The sequence below is a fragment of the Pan troglodytes genome, chromosome 19 (genome assembly GCF_028858775.2).
Source record: "Pan troglodytes isolate AG18354 chromosome 19, NHGRI_mPanTro3-v2.0_pri, whole genome shotgun sequence".
Lineage (NCBI taxonomy): Eukaryota > Metazoa > Chordata > Mammalia > Primates > Hominidae > Pan > Pan troglodytes.
Window position 1 is genome coordinate 52,904,446 of NC_072417.2, and position 19,560 is coordinate 52,924,005.

At 44.8% G+C, this 19,560-nt stretch overlaps 2 protein-coding genes across 24 annotated transcripts in view; both read left to right on the forward strand.

The window, feature by feature from the left end:
- SPECC1 (sperm antigen with calponin homology and coiled-coil domains 1) overlaps positions 1-16,145 on the forward strand; it is a 310,582-nt gene extending 294,437 nt beyond the window's left edge. For 11 of the 17 annotated variants that reach the window (XM_016930818.3, XM_054670412.2, XM_063798917.1 and 8 more), the window contains 2 exons: positions 3,149-3,208; positions 11,092-16,145. In XM_016930818.3, coding sequence (XP_016786307.1) covers positions 3,149-3,208; positions 11,092-11,181 — 150 coding nt within the window. In that variant the 3' untranslated portion in view covers positions 11,182-16,145. Of the gene's footprint in view, positions 1-3,148; positions 3,209-11,091 lie in introns of those variants that run through there. The other 6 variants (XR_010152991.1, XM_063798920.1, XM_063798921.1 and 3 more) reach the window with 2 other exon arrangements.
- A 1,505-nt stretch (positions 16,146-17,650) lies between these two features.
- LOC107968995 (coiled-coil domain-containing protein 144A) overlaps positions 17,651-19,560 on the forward strand; it is a 93,721-nt gene continuing 91,811 nt past the window's right edge. For 5 of the 7 annotated variants that reach the window (XM_054670405.2, XM_054670409.2, XM_054670402.2 and 2 more), the window contains exon 1: positions 17,651-18,751. In XM_054670405.2, the coding sequence (XP_054526380.1) occupies positions 18,408-18,751 (344 nt within the window). In that variant the 5' untranslated portion in view covers positions 17,651-18,407. The remainder of the gene's footprint in view (positions 18,752-19,560) is intronic. The other 2 variants (XM_054670406.2, XM_054670404.2) reach the window with 1 other exon arrangement.

Genomic DNA, 19,560 nt, shown 5'->3' on the forward strand with positions numbered 1-19,560 from the left:
CAGTAGTGAGCCCATCTATAAAAAAAAAAAAAAAAAAAAAAAAGAGGGAAGAAAACAAGTGGTTTCATTAGAATCAAACTAGAAGGTTTTTGCATAAAACGTTGAGTTTAAAAATGCTTTCTCGTTAGACCTTACTAGTAATCAATACAAATTAAAAGAATAAAATATTTTTAGCCTGATACATTTGGCAGAGACAGTACAGGAAAATAGCCACTTATACACTATTGCTGGAACCAAAAATTGGGGTAACGCTCTAGAAAGCAATGTTTGGCATTACATATTAAAAGCCATAAAATATTTGACTTCTGAAATAATGGTGGCCTAAAAACTGGCTAAAAACCAAAAGGACTGAAGTAAACACAAAGACCTCAATAGCACCAAAATAGGAGATTGCTGCCATTAATTTGGGCTAAATGGAAGGAAGCCAGGAGTTCATAGCTCCCCTCTCAGCAGAACAGAGTAGTGTTAGGGAAACAAGTGTGCAGTTTCCAGCCCATGCCCGCTCCTTTCCTTTAATTTCAAGGAAGGGGCATGGCAGCTTGGGCAGGATCACCACAGATCAACAGCTTTCCAAGGCATGGGCCACAGACTGGAAGAAAATGTGGTGGCTACATCTTTCTGTTTTTTGGTGACCTGGTGCCTAGAGTTTGCTTCAGTGTCAGGGAAAACCCGTCACTTCAGGCTCTAGATGTTCAAGCAAGGGTAGAGAGTGAGAGCCGTGGGGGAAATGGAAAAGGGTATAAAATGATGTATGAAATCTAAAATACATAATTATGTATAAAATCTAAACATATAAAATTAAGAAATTTGGACAGGTGCTGTGGCTCACGTCTGTAATCCCAGCAGTTCGGAAGACTTTGACAGGCGGATCACCTGAGGTCAGGAGTTCAAGACCAGCCTGGCCAATGTGGTGAAACCCTGTCTCTACTAAAAATACAAAAATTAGCCAGGCGTGGTAGTGGGCGCGTGTAGTCCCAGCTACTAGGGAGGCTGAGGCAAGGGAATTGGTTGGACCCAAGAGGCAGAGGTTGCAGTGAGCCGAGATCGTGCCACTGCACTCCAGCCTGGGTGACACAGCGAGACTCCATCTCAAAAAAAAAATTAAGAAATTCTACTGAAGAACATAATGGCCAGGTGCCATAGCTCACACCTGTAATCCCAGCACTTTGGGAGGCTGAGGTAGGCAGGTCGCTTGAGCCCAGGAGTTCGAGACTAGCCTGGTCAACATGACGAAACCCCTTCTCTACTAAAAATACAAAAAAAAAAAAAAAGCCAGGTGTGGTGGTGCATGTCTATAATCTCAGCTACTGAGGTAACTGAGAAACGAGAATCACTTGAACCTGGGAGGCAGAGGTTGCAGTGAGCTGAGCTCAAGCCACTACACTCCAGCCTGGGTGACAGGGCGAGATTCCATCTCAAAAAAAGGAAATTTCACTGAGGAACTTAAAACTGAATATGTAGAGAAACATTTATCTCTCAATTATACTTAATATAACAATTTAATTTTAATATAATCCTAATAATTTTGAAATGAACTTTGGAATGGGAGAAGCATGAACAAATGATTCTTAAGTTCATCTAGATGAACAAACATCAGAGAATAGCCAGGAAGAGTCCCCAAAAGAAGCCACACACTAGGGCTGAATGATTGTGGAGCACTACCATTAACATTCTAAGGGGAAATTATTTTCAGCCTCAAATTCCCTGTCCAGCCAGCCTGTTAACTGAACGTGATGGTAGAAAGGAGAAATTTTCATACATCCAGAAAATGTATCTCCCCATATTCTTTCTTAAGAAGGAACCTAGGCAATAGAATGGGGGTAAAATCCAAAAATCAGTGAGGTTCTGGAGGGCTTGGGGCTGTAGGGTTTCATAGAATTATGAGATGATTAAGAGCTTGAGGCTGTGATAAAGGAGATGAGAAACTGTGCGAGGAAGCCAGGGTCCAACTATGAGGCAGGCCCTCTGTGTCAGAATAGAATGGCGGCAGCCACAAGGAGAATGTTAGGACTTAAAAGCAACAGTCAGAATGGGCAAGAGGCCAGATGAGAAGGAGGCACAAAGCCCCCCTCCCAGTAAGGAAAACCCCAAACAAGCAGAAACTGTAGGAAAAAACCAAACTTTTGAAGAAAGGCAGGGTCCAAATCTGGGGCACACTAAAATGTGGGGTGATTTTGGACGACTGGTAGAGTAACAGAGGAACTCCTTTAAATGATGCTTTGAGTGGCTCAGGTCATGATGGTGGAGCTGTAGAGGACACGTGCCCACAGCTGGCTTCTGTGATGCCGCTTGTGGTTTTCAGCTTCCAGAATCATTCTAGTCAGAGAGCACCGAGGACTTAAATGTGCTTCCAGGGAAGGAAGCAAAGGTTCTCAGCTGTGACAATGTACAACTTGACCAGGTGGAGGGAAGAAAGGGTAATTTACTCCTGACATACAAAGTAGAGTCAGGAAGTGTTGTCCATACCCAGTGGGACAAAAACTAGAAGTTCAAGGATATTATTTAAGGTCACAAACATAGCTAATATTAATACGGGCACTAAAATTAGCTATGTGTCTATAGTGTAAGGAGGAGGCAGATGCATGGTGCCTGAGTCCTCATTTGTCCTGGAGGAAGTCAGTAGAAAATGCCTTCATTTTAGAAATCAAGTAGTAGTCGTGTTAGCATATTACAGAGATACGGAAATAATCCATAACTAAACAGAAATTGAAAGGTAGTTCTCTGAAGGACCAGGATTGAAGGAAGGAACAGGTTTTCATTTGATTTAAATGCAATCTATATATACTATAATATATGCATTTATTACTTTGATAATTTTTTTGATATAGCATCATGATTAAGCAACTTTGTTATGCAACAGAATGTTTATGCCATAAATCTTGCAAAGTATGAATTACCTAAATCTTGACAAAGGTAAACAAAAATTTATCTTTGATAGGTGTCAATCAGTAATGTTAGTTTTGGTGCAGTTGCAACCTGTTGATTTTTTTTTTTTCTTAAACTGAGACCAAATATTGTACACTTGACTTACTATTCTTTGTTTTATAATAGTGAATAATCTATATGGGAATATCAGTTGATATTCTTTCCTGGCAAAAGCTATATATTTTAAATTACTGATTCCAGTCTCTTTGTCTTTTTAACTTAGAAGAGGAATCTCTTGTTGGCATTTGAAGCGGCTGAAAGTGTAGGCATCAAACCCAGCCTGGTAAGTATCCTATTTTGTATCCTTGTGATACTTTATTTTAATTGTATGAGAAATGACTTTATGCCATCTGATAAACAGTTTCTTGTAGAACATTGACATCTGCTTGCCGAAAGTCTGTTGCTCTCAATACCTAATATAGAGTTTTCCAGTTGATATAATCACATATCAACATATGATTTAGAGATTTTCAATCGCATAAGATTTCATATGGACAAATTTCAGTTCTGGAAACACAGTGGACTGAATTATTATTAGAGCCCTCTTGTTCAGAACACCTAGAAATCTGAATAAAATGCTATGTTAAAAAATATCAACACATAGCTAAGCTCTCAATAAAGAATGGGAAATACCCAGATGCCAGAAATGTAAAACAAAGCAGAAACCAGGCACAACTGAGCCTGCAAAACTCGGCAGGGGTGGGTGGGGGATGGTGGGCCAAGCAAGCAGCAAGCCTGCATAAAGCCAAGGCTCACAACATGCTGATCTTCTTAGTGAAAGCAGAAATCTCTAAAACTCCACCAGCCAGCCCAGGGAGGTGATAAGGAAGCTGGTCTCCACCTGGGATTGTGTGCGCACGTGCGCGCAGAGAGAGGAAAAGGAGAGAGAGAAAAGAGAGAGAGTCTCTTGCAAGGAAAGGAAACAGGGCCAGATGAGGTTTAGAGTCCAAATTTATAATATCTGTGCTGCATGAAGCCCTTAGTATACTCTTAGATGCAGGAAGCCCCTGGGCTGATACTACAATGGCTGCTAAAAAGTAACAGAACACTTGAGAAAATGATCTACTTGAGCTAGTCAGCAGATATAGCAAACAAAAGGATTATCTACCAGAACTTGAGATGATAAATAAGAGACTACCAAAAGACTATTTAAACATATGAAAGAGATAAAAGGAGGAATAGAAACCACAAGGAAAGAATGATTCTATTTAAAAAAGAGATTTGTAAAAAGAATCTAACACTTCTAGAAATGAAAAATTGGAATTAAGACCACAGTATGTGTTGCCAAACTCATTAGATACAGCAGAAGAGAGAAATACTAAATTGGAAAATAAATACAGGGAAATCACCCAAAATATAAAAGAGACATTAAAAAATATAAAATATAATGGTAAGGTTGAATTAGTATGTGTTCAGCTTCAAGAAATGGAAAACCCAACCAGCAGTTGCTTAAACCATAAAAATGTTAATTTTCTTAACAATAGTAGTTTTAGAACTGGTTCACCACTCAGTATTGTAATCAAAGCCCCAGAGTGTCTCCTCTCCATTCTCACCATCTTTAATCTGTTCCTTTTGTCCCCATGCTTGTTCTTTGTGGTTGAAGGTGGCTGCCAAACTTCAGACATCACTTCCACCTACAGGGCAGGAAGAAGGGGAAGAGAGAGAGCAAGTGCCTCCTATCTTTCCCTTTAAAGAATGAAAGTAAAAGACTCCCTGGGTTTCTCCAGCTCATTGGCAGTACTCTGTTACATGGTCCCCAGCTGCAAGGGCATTTGAGGAAGTGAGCATATGAACAGTTTTCAGTTTCTTTAGTGGGAAGCCTGCGAGGGAGAGAGCTTGGGAATGACTGTTGGGCTATCTAAATAATAGTGTCTGTCTCAGAGTTTAAGAGACATGGACAAAAAAAATCAGACAATGGCCATGTCCCATGCCCAGAGGGAATTCCAGATGAAAAGGATAGAAAGAATGGAATGGAGACAGTATTTGAAGATATGATGCCTGAAAATTTTCCAGAATGATGAAAGGATAATGAAAGAGTCCACAGATTCTTTATTTATCTCAAGCAGGATGAATAAAACAAAATATCCATCTAGACATATTGTAATGAAACTACAGAAAAAACAAAGACAGATAATCTATTAAAAATTTCTGCTCACCAGTAATAAAAATACAACCTAGTAGGAAATTATCAAAGACTAGAAGAGAAAATTCACAGAAGATGATGATGAATGGTCAATGAGGATTTTTAAAGATGTTCAATCTCATTAGGGATTGGGAAAATCTAAGTTGAAATAAAAATGAGATAACAATTCCAGCTGGGTGCAGTGGCCCACACCTGTAATCCCAGCACTTTGGGAGGCTGAGGTGGGTGGATCACCTGAGGTCAGGAGTTTGAGACCAGCCTGGCCAACATTGTGAAAGCCCGTACCTACTAAAGATACACAAAATTGGCCAGGTGTGGTGGCGGGCACCTGTAATCCCAGCTACTCGGGAGGCTGAGGCAGGAGAATTGCTTGAACCCAGGAGGCAGAGGTTGCAGTGAGCCAAGATTGCACCATTGCACTCCAGCCTGGGTGACAAGAGCGAAACTCCATCTCAAAAAAAAAAAAAAAAAAAAAAATTCCATAACCCTCAAAGCATGTGGGGAATCTGAGAAATGAAAAAGTGAATGTACATCTATTGTGAAATCTTACCACCATGAACAGTGCTATGCCAGTGTAATTTTGAAACAGAATGGACAGTTTTCTAGAAAAATACAAGTATGTTTCTTCAAATATTAAATGTAAATATTCCTATGAAACTTAAGAAGACATAAAACTTTAACCATTGAAGAGGTTGAATTTATGCTTTAAAATGTAGTCACACACACAAAGAAAAAATATCCCCATCAGCCCAGATTTTGCTAAATCTTTAAGACGCAGATATCCCTATTGTGTATTTACAAGTCTGGGAAATTTAAAAAGGTGTGAGGAAACTTACACAGCTGACCAGGGTGGAGTAGCAGGGATCTCCCTTCAGAAACAACAAAACTAAGGAGTACCAACAGAGAGATCAGGTAAGGATAAAGATACAATGAGACCTTGTTGGAAGATTATATTTTATACAGAATACATTTTTCTTTGTAGTGTTGTAATTAATATTTACTTCTGTTTAAATATAATATCTTTTTCTTAATTTTCATCTAATGTGCTATAGAAGTTAGTGAGCTGGGAAGTGAATGAGGTCATTTTGTTGTCCTAATTGTCAGAGCCAGGGGTTTCATTTGTGTGGATGGTCTGTGAGGAGCTGCTGACACACATGATAATTAATCTCAAAGGCACTTAGGAGTGTTTGTGAGCACTTTCCCGTCTTATTCCACCAACAAAATAGAAATTTCCTACATTCTTAAATTTGCTTTTCAGTACCTTGATGTGGATTGGAAAATCCAGTATGTTGAATTACACATGACACTTTAAAACTACACCCAGTCAGAAGTGACAGCAGTAATCCCCAAATCTTCAGTCAAATTCTGTTGTTAGATTATGCCAGGAAAATTGTCTTATATGTTTATATTCAAGTAAATATAAGTTTTTGGGGTATAACATATTAGGATGAGATCTTTATTTTTATAATTTCAACTTTTATTTTAGATTCAAGGAGTACATGTACAGGTTTGTTACATGGGTACACTGGATGATGCTGAGGTTTGGGATATAAGTGATCCTGTCACCCAGATAGTGCACATAGTAGCCGATAGTTTTTCAGCCCTTGCCTCCCTCCCTCCCTTCTCCCTCTCGTAGTCCCCAGTGTCTACTGTCCCCATCTTTATGTCCATGACTACCCAATGTTGAGCTCCCATTTATAAGTGAGAACATGTCTTATTTGGTTTTCTGTTTGTGCATTAGTTTGCTGAGGATAATGGCCCCTAGCTGAATCCACGCTGCTGCAAAGGACATGATTTTGTTCTTTTTATGGCTGCATAGTATTCCATGGTATATATGTACCACATTTTCTTTATCCAGTCTACTGGTTTTCTTTTTTCTTTTCTTTTTTTTTTTTGAGATGGAATTTCACCTTGTTGCCCAAGATAGAGTGCAATGGTGCAATCTTGGCTCACTGCAACCTCCGACTTCTGGGTTCAAGCAATTTTCCTGCCTCAGTCTCCTGAGTAGCTGGGATTATAGGCACGCACCACCATGCCCAGCTAATTTTTTGTATTTTTTTAGTAGAAATGGGGTTTCATGATGTTAGCCAGGCTGGTCTCGAACTCCTGATCTCAGGTGATCCACCCACCTCAGCCTCCCAAAGGGCTGGGATTACAGGCATGAGCCACTGTGCCCGGCCCTTTATCCAGTCTACTGTTGATGGACACCTAGGTTGATTTCATGTCTTTGCTATTGTGACTAGCACTGTGATGAACATAAGTGTGCATGTGTTTTTGATAGAACGATTTCTTTTCTTCTGGATATATACCCAGTAATGGTATTGCTGAGTCAAATGGTAGTTCTGTTTTAAGTTCTTTGAGAAATCTCCAAAGTGCCTTCCACAGTAACTGAACTAATTTACATTTCCACCAAGAGTGTATTCCCTTTTCTCCACAGCCTTGTCAGCATCTGTTACTTTTTGACGTTCTATCAATAGCCATTCTGACTGGTGTGAGATGATGAGATCTTTAAAAATGAAGCTCTATAGTGTTCCCCAGATATTAGAAAGTGTTCTTTCTCAGCCACTGTGTAAGGAGAGCATCTTAGCCAGCCCAATTACAGATGCGAGCAACTCCCCAGAAAAGGAATTAGGCGAGGGACGATATGTGATGTCACTGTCATAAAAACGGCCAAAACATGTGTCCCCAGGGCTGCTGTGTCTTTACCAGGCCATGTAGTCCATGAGGGCTGTTGCTCACTGAGTGCCAGCATGCCCACCAGGACAGCCGCTGCAGGACTGGGTGCTGGCATGCCCCCGTGGAGGGAGGTCACCACGCAGCAATTCCTGAGGCATGGCTGGGCCTACTCTGCAAGTGTAAACTTAATGAGCTGTGCTTAAATAGCTAATTTGTGCTTGATTGTGTGACAAGCATTTTTTTTTTCATATTTACTGTATGTATTTACCATTTTGGGGATTTTTCATGCAAGGACTTGTTGGACCCTCACGGAGGTCCTGCAAGGTGGATGCACTCTACAAGAGGAAACTGAGGCACATGGCTTATGAGAGGGAAAGGCAAGAGGCAAGGCGAGGCAGGCAGCTCCAGAGTGCATGGCGTCAACCACCCTGACAGCTGTGTCTGCCTTCTGCACATACCTTGTTAGATTTAGACCTTAGTGGGGTTTTTTTTTTCTTTTTTTGGTGCTATTGTAAATGATATTGTTTTTCTTATTACAAAATCCAGTTGTTCAATTGGTATATAGGACAGCAATGGACTTTTGTATGCTGACCTTGTATCCTGAGACTTAGCTAAACCTGCATGTAAATGCTTTGGGATTTTCTAAACAATCATATCATCTGCAAATGAAGGCAGTTTTATGTCTCCCTTTCCAATCTGCGTGCCATTTGTTTCTTTTTCATGCCGTTTAGCACTAGCTAGAACTTCCAGTACATTTTTTTTTGTTTTTGTTTTTGTTTTTGAGATGGAGTCTTGCTCTGTCACCCAGGCCTGGGGTGCAATGGCATGATCTCGGCTCACTGCAACCTCTGCCTCCTGGGTTCAAGTGATTCTCCTGTCTCAGCCTCCTGAGTAACTGGGATTATAGGCACCTGTCACCATGCCTGGCTAATTTTTTTGTATTTTTAGTAGAGACGGAGTTTCAACATGTTTGCCAGGCCCGCCTTGAACTCCTGACCTCAGGTGATCCGCCCACCTCGGCCTCCCAAAGTGCTGGGATTACAGTCCAGTACAGTTTTAAATAGGACAGATGAGAAAGGGCATCCTTGCCTTGTTCATGATTTTATGGGGGGAATGTTCAAGTCTTTCACCATTAAGTATGATGTCAGCTGTTGGTTTTTTATACATATCCTTTGCTAGGTAAAAGAGGTTCCCTTCTCTTCCTAGTTTGTTGAGAGTTACCACCTATAAAAACTATCTTGATTGTGGAATTTTGTGTAATGCTTTTTCTTCATCTGTTGATTTGATCATATGGTTTTTCTTGTTCAGTTAGTTAATGTGATGAATTACATCAGTTTACAAATGTTGAACCAGCCTTGTGTTCCTGGGATGAACCTCACTTGATCATGATGTATTATACTTTTATAGGTTAATAGATTGTGTACTCATGAGAAATTGGCATGTAGATTTCCTGTAATGTTTATGTCTAGTTTTGGTATCAGGGTAATGTTGGGATCCTAGAATGAGTTGGGAATTATTCTCTCCTCTTCCATTTTTTGAAGAGATTGTGTAGAATTGGTATTATTTCTTCCTTAAGTATTTGATAGAATTCACAAGTGAAATCATCTGGGTCTGGTATCGTTTGGAGGGTCTTAACTACTAATTCAAACAAATGTCATGCACTATAAGATTGTTACTAATGCAGCATACTCTGTCTTCTGAAATGTATAACATCTTTTCACAAATTCTCAAATATGATGTTAACAATGTACTAAATATTTTTAGTTCAGTTATGAAGTTCAGGCATGTAAGATTGTCTGCTCAAAACTGAATATTGATTGGACTTCGGAGTCCTCTCTGAGATTAAAGACACACCCTTTCCATAATACAGAGGAAAGTGTGCAGTGTGCCATCTCTCTTGTGTTTGTAGGTATCCCTTCTTTTCCCAGAGCTCATCTATGTCCAAATTGCATGCCCAATTCTTCATCACTTCCTTTCTGTAAGTCATGTTAGCAACACTCCTTGGTACGGATTTTAGCTTGCCAGGCCTCAGTCTGTGTGCAGTCATGACTACAGCAGTGTAGGTAGAAGGAGACATTCTATCCTTGTATTCTGTGAAAGTTTGTTTTTCTTTTAAAATTGTTCTAGGTGTACCTGCACGGAATGTTCTACCAACTCCTCTTCCACTCCTTTCCCATGACTAATGATAGGCTGATAATTTTTTAGCATCACCAGGGAGCAGAATAAGTGAAGTCTGTTCAGATTTTGAATCAGGGGATGAATGGCTCATTAACAGCCTCAGCCAACTCTGTTAACCCCCAGGAACTGATGTGCTAAGTTCAGCCTTACTTTTCCATGGTATCTCTGCTTCTGGCTTTACATCAGGGTCCTTTCCTACTATTCTCTTGTAACCACACAGAATCCAAATTCAACCTCAAAGTTAATTATTAAATATGTCCAGTGGCACAAATTTCAGAAAAGTTTGAGTGCCTGACAGGATGCCCACCGTCTTGCCCCTCCCTTTCTGGCCTGGATGTTATGCATGCTCATTACAAGCTTACTTGCAAAATGAACAAAAATAAATCAGTCAGTAAAAACCAGCAAATTAGCAAAAGTAAAATAAAAATAAGCCAAAAAATCACCAAACTATATTAAATAACAAACAAACAAAAAAACACGTTAAGTAGTAACAATGCTGGTAAAATAAATGGTTGCATTTGAAATTGGTTCAAGGCTTTTGTGATAATCCCACTCAGTAATTTATCTTGAGGGACTAGTTCGACAGAAGGAAACAATACTGCACAAAGATGCTGATTGCAGAGTCTGTGGTGGTCACGAGGTGAGCGTACACTGGATGCCATGTCCCTTGTGGACAGCAGTTTCCCTGGTCAGTGCACATTCACTAGAATGGCAGCCCGCACAGTGGCACAGCAGCACGGGGACCCGGGTGTGAAATGCTCAGCCCACGTAATGGCGCAGCCCACGTAATAGTGCGTGCAGTGTGCTGGGAGCCTGGGGAATTAGAGGTGGATTCAAATGTAATTTAGAAACTTAGAAATCATTTTAATAGTGAAATTATGGGTGATTTTTACTTTTTAAAACTTGTTTAAATGCTGTCATATGGTTAAAAGATAAAAGCAGTGGGAGGTCATGTTTTCCATTTTTGGAAAGGGACAGTATCTCCTGAATAAGTGGGAGGAAAAGGCCTTTAACTCATCGCTTTCAGCACCACCTGTGCTGGCCTTCACGTTCTGTCTAAGTGGAGGGTTTCCAGGCAGTGTAAGCCCTAACCTGGATTGAAGTCCTTGAGGGGAAGGGGTCTGTGATGTCCTGCCTTGTGATCTGTCCCCCATTCCCTTCCCCTGCAGGAACTCAGCGAGATGCTGTACACGGACCGGCCCGACTGGCAGAGTGTGATGCAGTACGTGGCCCAAATCTACAAGTACTTTGAGACATAACCCTGGAGGGCCTGGGGCAGCCACCATTGCCACCTACTGCAGCTTTTCCTGGAAGCGCCTGATTACTGTCCACTGACCCTGCTCTGCCCACCACCCAGCTGCCTAGACTTCAAAGACAGGCTCAATCCAAGTGGACCAACACCCAAATAAGAAACAGAGTGGGTCCCACGATGTACCTGTCTCAAATGCAAATGCAGCTGGACTGTAAATTGGGGACTCTTTGATCTCTTGTGGGATGCTTCTAAAGAGGGCAGCCTCCCTCCTTCCAGACCAAGACCCCACACCCAGGCTTGTTTTGCTGATTATATTGGGTGGCTGAACACATTATCTGCAGAAATTCAGACAAAGAACATCTCCAAATCAGTCTTTTGGTTGCTGTTGTTAAAAATATCCTGGCTTTGCCTTTATGAAACCTTTGCCCTTGGCTGGGTGTGGTAGGTCGTGGCTGTAATCCCAGCACTTTAGGAAGCCAAGGCAGTAGGATCGTTCGAGCCCAGGAGTTCGAGGCTGCAGTGAGCTATGAGCATACCACTGCACTCCAGCCTGTGTGAAAGAGCCAGACCCTGTCTCAAAAAAATGATAAAACCCAAAACTTTGCCCTTGTGAACCCTCCCTTCCCCCCTCCCCCCCCAAAAAAAAAACAACAAAACACAAAAAATAAACATTTGTTCCAGGGCAACCTGGAAACGTGCATGCGCACTCAGCCTTTTGGGGAAAAATGGGAGTTCTAGGTAACAATGTTAACACCTGGAACTTGATTCACTTTTAGCTCTCACCATCCCTTATTTGATTTATTGTAGCAAAAGGAAAGCCTGTGAGAATGCAAGGGAGCCCCTGGCTGCTTTGCTGGAGTCCCTGGGAGGTGCCCCACACCTCTGCCACCGAAGTCTGTGTGCTCCTGAGCAGCTCGCGGCTTTCACACTAGGGAAACCGCAGCCCTTGTCACCTGCGCCTTTGTCCTCCCATTCGTTTACCCTCCCGTTCACATCCACACAGGCTTGTACCCCACAGAACTTGACAGGAGGTCACATGTGTGAATGGCCTGTGTCTGCTTTACAGGGTTGAGCAGGCTGAGGGTGTGTGCCTCTGGGGATGCTGGGCTGACAGCAAATCCCAACAGTATTTCGGCTCTGGACTGATTTGGCCTTTAGTGCTTACCCAGGCCTCTTTCATCGGCATGGGAAAAGCCCTTAAGGGGTGGGCGGTGAGGGCACATTTATAATTAACAAAGAAGAATGCAGTTGCCCCAGCATCCTACTGGTCACCTTAAGTGGCAGCAGAGCCCTCCCCAGCGGTGCCCCAGTCCCTCAGAAGTGCTCAGTCCGGCCCGAGTGCCCATCTGGTGGCTCTGCCGTGTTCTTCTGGGCGGATCTGTGTGCACTACACAGCGAGTGAGGGCGTGGCTCACACAGGTGTTTGAGGGAAATGGGTAATGCCCATCCCTTGCTGTTTTAAGTGCCAAATAGCGTGTTAGCGCCCCTCCAACAAAGGATCATCCTTCCAGTGAGTCACCGAGAATGACAGTGACTGCCATTACTATTCAAAGTACATCTCTGATTGCTGATCTGAGCCACTGGTTCAGAGCCAGGTTCTAGAGGCTGCAGGTCCAGCCCCTTACCATTCCTGGAGAGGTAGGAGCTCAGTCCCTTCCTCCAAGCCAGACCTTTGCAGAGGTGGCAACTGGGCTGCACGGGTCAGCGGATCCCTGATTCTCAAGCCACCTTGAGACAAGAACTCCGCCCCCCTGTTAGTGCATCCCAGCTGCGGCTCTGCATCAGAACCTACAGTGGACCCTTTTGAAAACACTCTTGGCTGCCCTAGTTGGTTAACTTCAGAATGTCTGGAATGGGACCAGAGATGCAGTTCACATGTTTTGTAAGTTCTTTAGGCGACTGAAGCACAGCTGCTTGGAGAACCACTGAGGGGTGGACACCTTCCCCTGGCAGCCACAAGGCAGGCAGCCTGCGGGAGCTCCTGAGCAGCTGTTTGGCGATGGTCATTACATCACCCATGCCTTTGTATTTAAATGAAACTCGACACATAGAACCAATTCAACCTGAAAGTTATTACTTCTGCTGATTCAGGCACTTGTTTGAAGCATTTTTTTTTTTTTAACCCTGTACTTCTACTTTGCCCACCATTAAAGTGGGGGAAAGTAATATCCCAAGTAGTTGAGTTGAGCTGTTGGTTGTTAGATTTAAGCTGGAATTAGTCCAGGGTTTTATGTGGGGAGGCAGTTGCTGTCTTGGGATACCCGGAGTGGGAGTGGGTGTTTTCTGTGATTGGTTCTGTTTTTTATTTTTACTTATTTATTTTGAGATGGAGTTTCATCCTTATTGCCCAGGCTGGAGGGCAATAGCACCGTCTCAGCTCACTGCAACCTCCGCCTCCCGTGTTTAAGCGATTCTCCTGCCTCAGCCTCCCATGTGGCTGGGATTACAGGTGCCCATCACCACACCCAGCTAATGTTTTTGTATTTTTAGTAGAGAGAGGGTTTCACCATGTTGGCCCAGCTGGTCTCGAACTCCTGATGTCAAGGTGATCTGCCTGCCTCAGCCTCCCAAAGTGCTGGGATTACAGGCATGAGCCACTGAGCCCGGCTGTTTTTTTGTGGGGTTTTTTTTTTTTTTTTTTTTGAGACAGAGTCTTGCTCTGTCGCCCAGGCTGGAGTGCCAGTGGCGCGATTTCAGCTCACTCGGGTGAGCCACCACACCTGGCCTGTGATTGGCTCTATTTTGAGTGATTACGTGTAAACCATCTAGAACCAGCTCTGAGCAATGGCGTTGTGGTGTCCCTCCCTCCCCGCTGGGGCCATACCAGCCCCTCTCCACTGGGAGCCCAAGTTGCCAATGACTGTGGCCAAACTCCCCCATTTTTGTCTGTATCCTGCTCTCTTCAGGTTAAAAAGAAGGAAAGAAACATGAAAGGCCATGTACAATTTATTTTTACAACTCCAGGAGTTTCCCCGACTACCATTTTTTTTTTTTTCTTTTTCTTTTTTTTGCCAGTGGTGTGCATGTAGAAGAGGAATGCCATGTCCTGTTCATAGAAATACACATGGTGGTCAGGCATGGTGGCTCATGCCTATAATCCCAGCACTTTGGGAGGCTGAGGTGGGAGGATTGCTTGAGCCCAGGAGTTTGAGACCAGCCTGGGCAACATGGCAAGACCTCTGACTCTATAAAAAAAAAAAAATTTTTTTTTTTTTTTTTGAGAGAACGTCTCACTTCTCTGTCACCCAGGCTAGAGTAGTGTGATCTTGGCTCATTACAACTTCCGCCTCCCAGGTTCAAGAGATTCTCCTGCCTTAGCCTCCTGAGTAGCTGGGATTATAGGCACATGCCACCATGCCTGGCATATTTTTGTATTTTTAGTAGAAACAGTTTCACCATGTTGGCCAGGCTGGTCTTGAACTCCTGACCTCAAGTGATAAGCCTGCCTCAACCTCCCAAAGTGCTGGGACTACAGGGGTGAGCCACCGCGCCTGGCCCAAAATTTTGTTTTTTAATTAGCTGGGTACAATGATAGGCAACTGTAATCTCAGCTGCTTGGGAGGCTGAGGTGGGAGCATCACTTGAGCCCAGGAGTTTGAGGCTGCAGTAAGCTGTGTTTGTGCCACTGCACTCTGGCCTGGGCAAAAGAGCAAGACCCTGTCACACACACACACACACACAAAAGAAATACAGGTGGTGTTTTGGGGAAGGGAAGGTTCTGCTGGGGTCCTGGAACTGTGACTGATGGCCTCAGGAGTCCAGGAATAGGCCTTCTAGCACAGCAGCTAGTAGGGCTCCCCCAAGCCATCCGCTGGCGTGTGGAGGTGCAGGACCTGGGGGAGGCAGTCCCCAACCCAGCTAGGCCAAGGGGTAGGGTTTTTAGGTCTGTTTTTAACAGAGCTCAGAGCACCAGGTGAAGGTGGAAAGTTGGCAGGAAAACAAGGTCAGCATCTTACTTTTTCTATACTCAGCAGAGTGTGCCATTCCCAGTTTCTGTCCTGAGGCTTTCAAAGGCCACAACAGCCACATTTCTTTCCATCTTCCCTCAGCCAGTATGTAGTCATTTAAAATTCTTCAGTTGTTCTGAAGATCCTTTTTTTAATGTATCATTTTTACATGAAAGACAGCTGCAAAATGCAAGTCCCAGTAGAGTTGGAGAGTTTTTCAAGGTGAGAAGTCGCTGTTCTCTGCATTGAACATGGATTGAATTTTCCTTGTCTGATGGTAACCCATGGCCCCCGTCCTGCGGGGATAACATTCTCAGGAGCTTCTCTTGTCCTAGCCCCTTCTCATTTCAAAAATATTAGTCTTTTATTTTCCTTTTTCATTCAGTTTTTGTTTTACAGCTTTTGTAGAGACCAACCCAAGTAGATGCAGGTGGGTGTTAGATAAAAACACACATCCCCAGGGGACAAGCCATCCAGCGGTGAGGAATCTCTGCCATGTTCTCTTCCTTGCTGTCCACAAACGTTACGGAGACTCCCTTAGCCTCCCCCTCCTCTTCCCCACTGAGGGGCGGCTTGTGGACATGGAGGACTCGGGCCCATAGATGTAGACCCCCTACCAAATCTAGCAATAGTTCTCACCCTTCCAAAGCTCGAGTGCCATTTTGAGATGACCTACCAATGACATGCAGTAAAGGACATAACCTCACAGCCTTTTTAGAAGCATTTCGAATATCTACGGTTGCCTCAATTCACGGGGCATTTCACTCCTCTGATCCAGGTTAGAATTTTGCTAAATCTGTAGCATCCTGAATAGCACACTAATTTTTTTTTTAGCACACTAACTTTAACTACATTAGTTGAGTGTAGTTGATACATCTGTGGCCTCGTGTCTATAAAGAGCACACTAGATTGTACCCAGCACTTTTGGATATGACATGCTAATTAGATGTATTTAACTATTCATAAGAAACTGTATGATAAATGACTGTAATATTTCTAATAAATATATTTTGTTTCTAATTTTTTTCTCACTGACATTTATCAATATTTTTTCAAAGTGCCACCCTTAAACTGAGTCTGTTTTCAGACCAGCATCTTCATGCATATATCCTTGTCAGGTCACAGTCTCCACTGCAGCTGCTCTTGCGGGTGGTGCTGGAATTTTCCACAGAGGACTGGGCTCCTGCTGGTTCCTCCGCTGCCTGATGCAGCTTTCTCGCTCAGGCCACAGGCTTACGTGAAGATCACCCTTCAAGGCCTACCCAGGACACAGCTGAGCTGTGCAGATGTGCACACGATATGTGCAATGTCATACGTGTGACTAAATGCCAACTGAGACCCCAGAAACCACTCGCAGGAGGAATTATGCCAAGATTGAGGAGGCAGGGTGAAGATACTTTTTTTCTTTTTCTGTTTTTTTTTTTTTTTTTTTTTTTTTTGTTTTTTTTTTTGAGATGGAGTCTAGCCCTGTCGCCAGGCTGGAGTACAGTGGCACAATCTTGACTCACTGCAACCTCCGCCTCCCGGGTTCAAGCGATTCTTTTGTCTCAGCCTCCCGAGTAGCTGGGACTACAGGCATGTGCCACCACACCCAACTAATTTTTGTATTTTTAGTAGAGAACAAGGGGTCACCATGTTAGCCAGGATGGTCTTGATCTCTTGACCTCATGATCTACCCGCCTCTGCCTCCCAAAGTGCTGGGATTACAGGTGGGAGCCACTGCGCCCGGCCACAGATATTTTGTAAATGATTGCTTCCTTACCCCTTCCTAGTTCATGTTTTCTTATACATAGTTACATTTCTTCTTTGCTATACTAAAAATCCCTAACTTTAGTTGGTCAGAGAGAGGGATTTGAGACTGAGCTCCCATCTCCTCGGCTGCAGCATCTGATTAAAGCCTTCTTCCTTTGCAATACTCATCTCAGTGGTTGGCTTTCTGTGGGTGAGCAGCGCAGGATCTAGGCTGAAGCCCTGAGGCTTCAGTGACAAAATCTGTTTTTCATAATGCGATCTGTCTTAATTGTCCTCAAGAATTAGTATTTGAGTGCTCTCTAGATTCTCCTTTGTCACCCTTCCTTCCTTTCTTCCTTCCTTCCTTTCTTCCTTCTTTCTTCCTTCTTTCCTTCTCTTTCCTTCGTTCTCTCCTTTCTTCTTTTCTTTCTTTTTTTGAGACGGAGTCTTGCTCTGTCGCCCAGGCTGGAGTTTGGTGGCACGATATCAGCTCACTGCAACATCCACCTCCCGGGTTCAAGCGATTCTCCTGTCTCAGCCTCTGGAGTACCTGGGACTACAGGCGCGCGCCACCACGCCCAACTAATTTTTGTATTTTTAGTAGAGACAGGGTTTCACCATGTTGACGAGGCTGGCCTCAAACTCCTGACCTCAAGTGATCTGCCCGCCTCAACCTCCCAAAGTGCTGGGATTACAGGTGTGAGCCACCTCGCCCAGCTGTCACTTTTCTTCAATCTCACTGGTGCTCGCGGGCTGAAGGGTCAGGACGGACTAGAGGCGAGCAATCCCGGTGGCACCAGGCATTCCCCGACCCGCCCGGGTCGCCAGCTGCACGGACCCTGGGCAGATGCGCGCAGCGGCTGCGGCACAGGGCGGGGAGCGGCTGCTCGGCCCCATCCTAAGGCAGTAGAATGCCCAGAGCTGGTCCCTGGCTCCAGGCGCAGGCCGAGTAGGAGCTGGGCGGGCAGCCGCGTCGGGCAGGCCCTTCCAGCCGGGCTGACAGGCCGCTCTGACCCAGCCATCAGACTCCGCTTGCGTCCTGGCAGTGCGGACCCTAGGGCAACTTTGCTGCAGTGGCCAAGCCGGGGGCGGAACTGGCCCGTACCCCTGAACCGAGCAAGCCTAGGAGCAGGTGCGCCGGCGGCGCTGTGAAGCGGCACTCAGGCAGGCTGGGCGCCGCCACCCCGAAACCTCCAAGGGAGGACCAGCCAGCCCAGGTTGGCGCTGGAGCTGCAGCGCCACCTGCAGGCCAAGGAGTCTTTTTCTGGGAGGCTGGAGCTGCAGCGCCACCTGCAGGCCAAGGAGTCTTTTTCTGGGAGGCTGGAGCGGCAGTTGCAGTGAAGTCACAGGTTCCGTGACGTCACAGGTGGGCAGGCGCACTGGTCTGTAACGGATTGGCTTGGCCTTACCCGCGAGGCTTTGCGGTGGTCGCTTGGCTTGGCGTGGCAGTGATCGCTTGGCTTGGCATTTCTGGCTTAGCGGTCCTCCTTTCGCAGATTGGAAACCGCGGGCTATCCTGCTGGGAGGTTGTGGCTGAGGCAGTAGCTCGCTACTGATGGCCTCCTGGGGTGGAGAAAAGCGGGGAGGGGCTGAGGGGTCTCCGAAGCCGGCAGTCTCCGCCACGAGGAAGACCCGTAGCGTCAGAAGCCAGGAGGACCAGTGGTACTTGGGCTACCCGGGGGACCAGTGGTCCTCGGGCTTCTCCTACAGCTGGTGGAAAAACAGCGTCGGCAGCAAGAGCAAACACGGTGAGGGCGCCTTAGACCAGCCCCAGCACGACGTCCGCCTGGAAGATCTTTGCGAGCTCCACAGAGCTGCCCGGTTGGGCGACGTCCCTGGGGTGGAGCACGTCTTGGTTCCTGGAGACACTGGCGTGGACAAGAGGGATAGGAAGAAGAGGTAATGGCCAGGCGAAGGATGCGGGCGCGCCGTCCTGTCGGGGACACTGGCTTTCTGGTGCCCGCAGGCCCCACGGCACCCGGGATGGGGAAACGTCAGAGGGGTCAGGGGCCCAGGCCTCTTAGTGAGACGGGATCAAATATAAATGATTATTACTATTGCAAAAGTGTTGGTCTACTTTACAGGAGTTTTCTTTAAAAATATTGCACTTCCCAACTGTGTTTATCCATTTTCTCAATGTATTCATCAAACATAAGCTGAATACCTATTATACAGCAGACATATTCTACTGTCGCTCAGGTTCCTTCCATCCTTAAGAACTTCATGTTGGCCGGGCTCGGTGGCTCATGCCTGTAATCCCAGCACTTTGGGAGGCCGAGGAGGGCAGATCACGAGGTCAGAAGTTCGAGGCCAGCCTGACCAACATGGTGAAACCCCGCCTGTTATGCTTTTGTCTCAGCCTAGACTTAGCTAAGACCTTCATGATAAATTATCCTTTAGGCCCTCGGGGTTCAGTTCAAATAATGTTGCAGAAAGAGATGAGTTTCCTTTTTTCATTGCTACCAGATCTGTATGCTGAGGACCCTTTTCTTAGATCATGGAATGTCCCATATTATCCTTTCCCAGATTTGTGGCAGGAAGCCATCACCAGAATTCTGAGTCTCAAGTATGTTAGTTGGATTTAACAGAGCTAAGTCTCATCCATGACTCATGAATATCCACGTATAAAATGAGAGCTTTGGCAGGGTGCAGTGGCTCATGCCTGTAATCCCAGCAATTTGGGAGGCTAAGGTGGGCGGATCACGAGG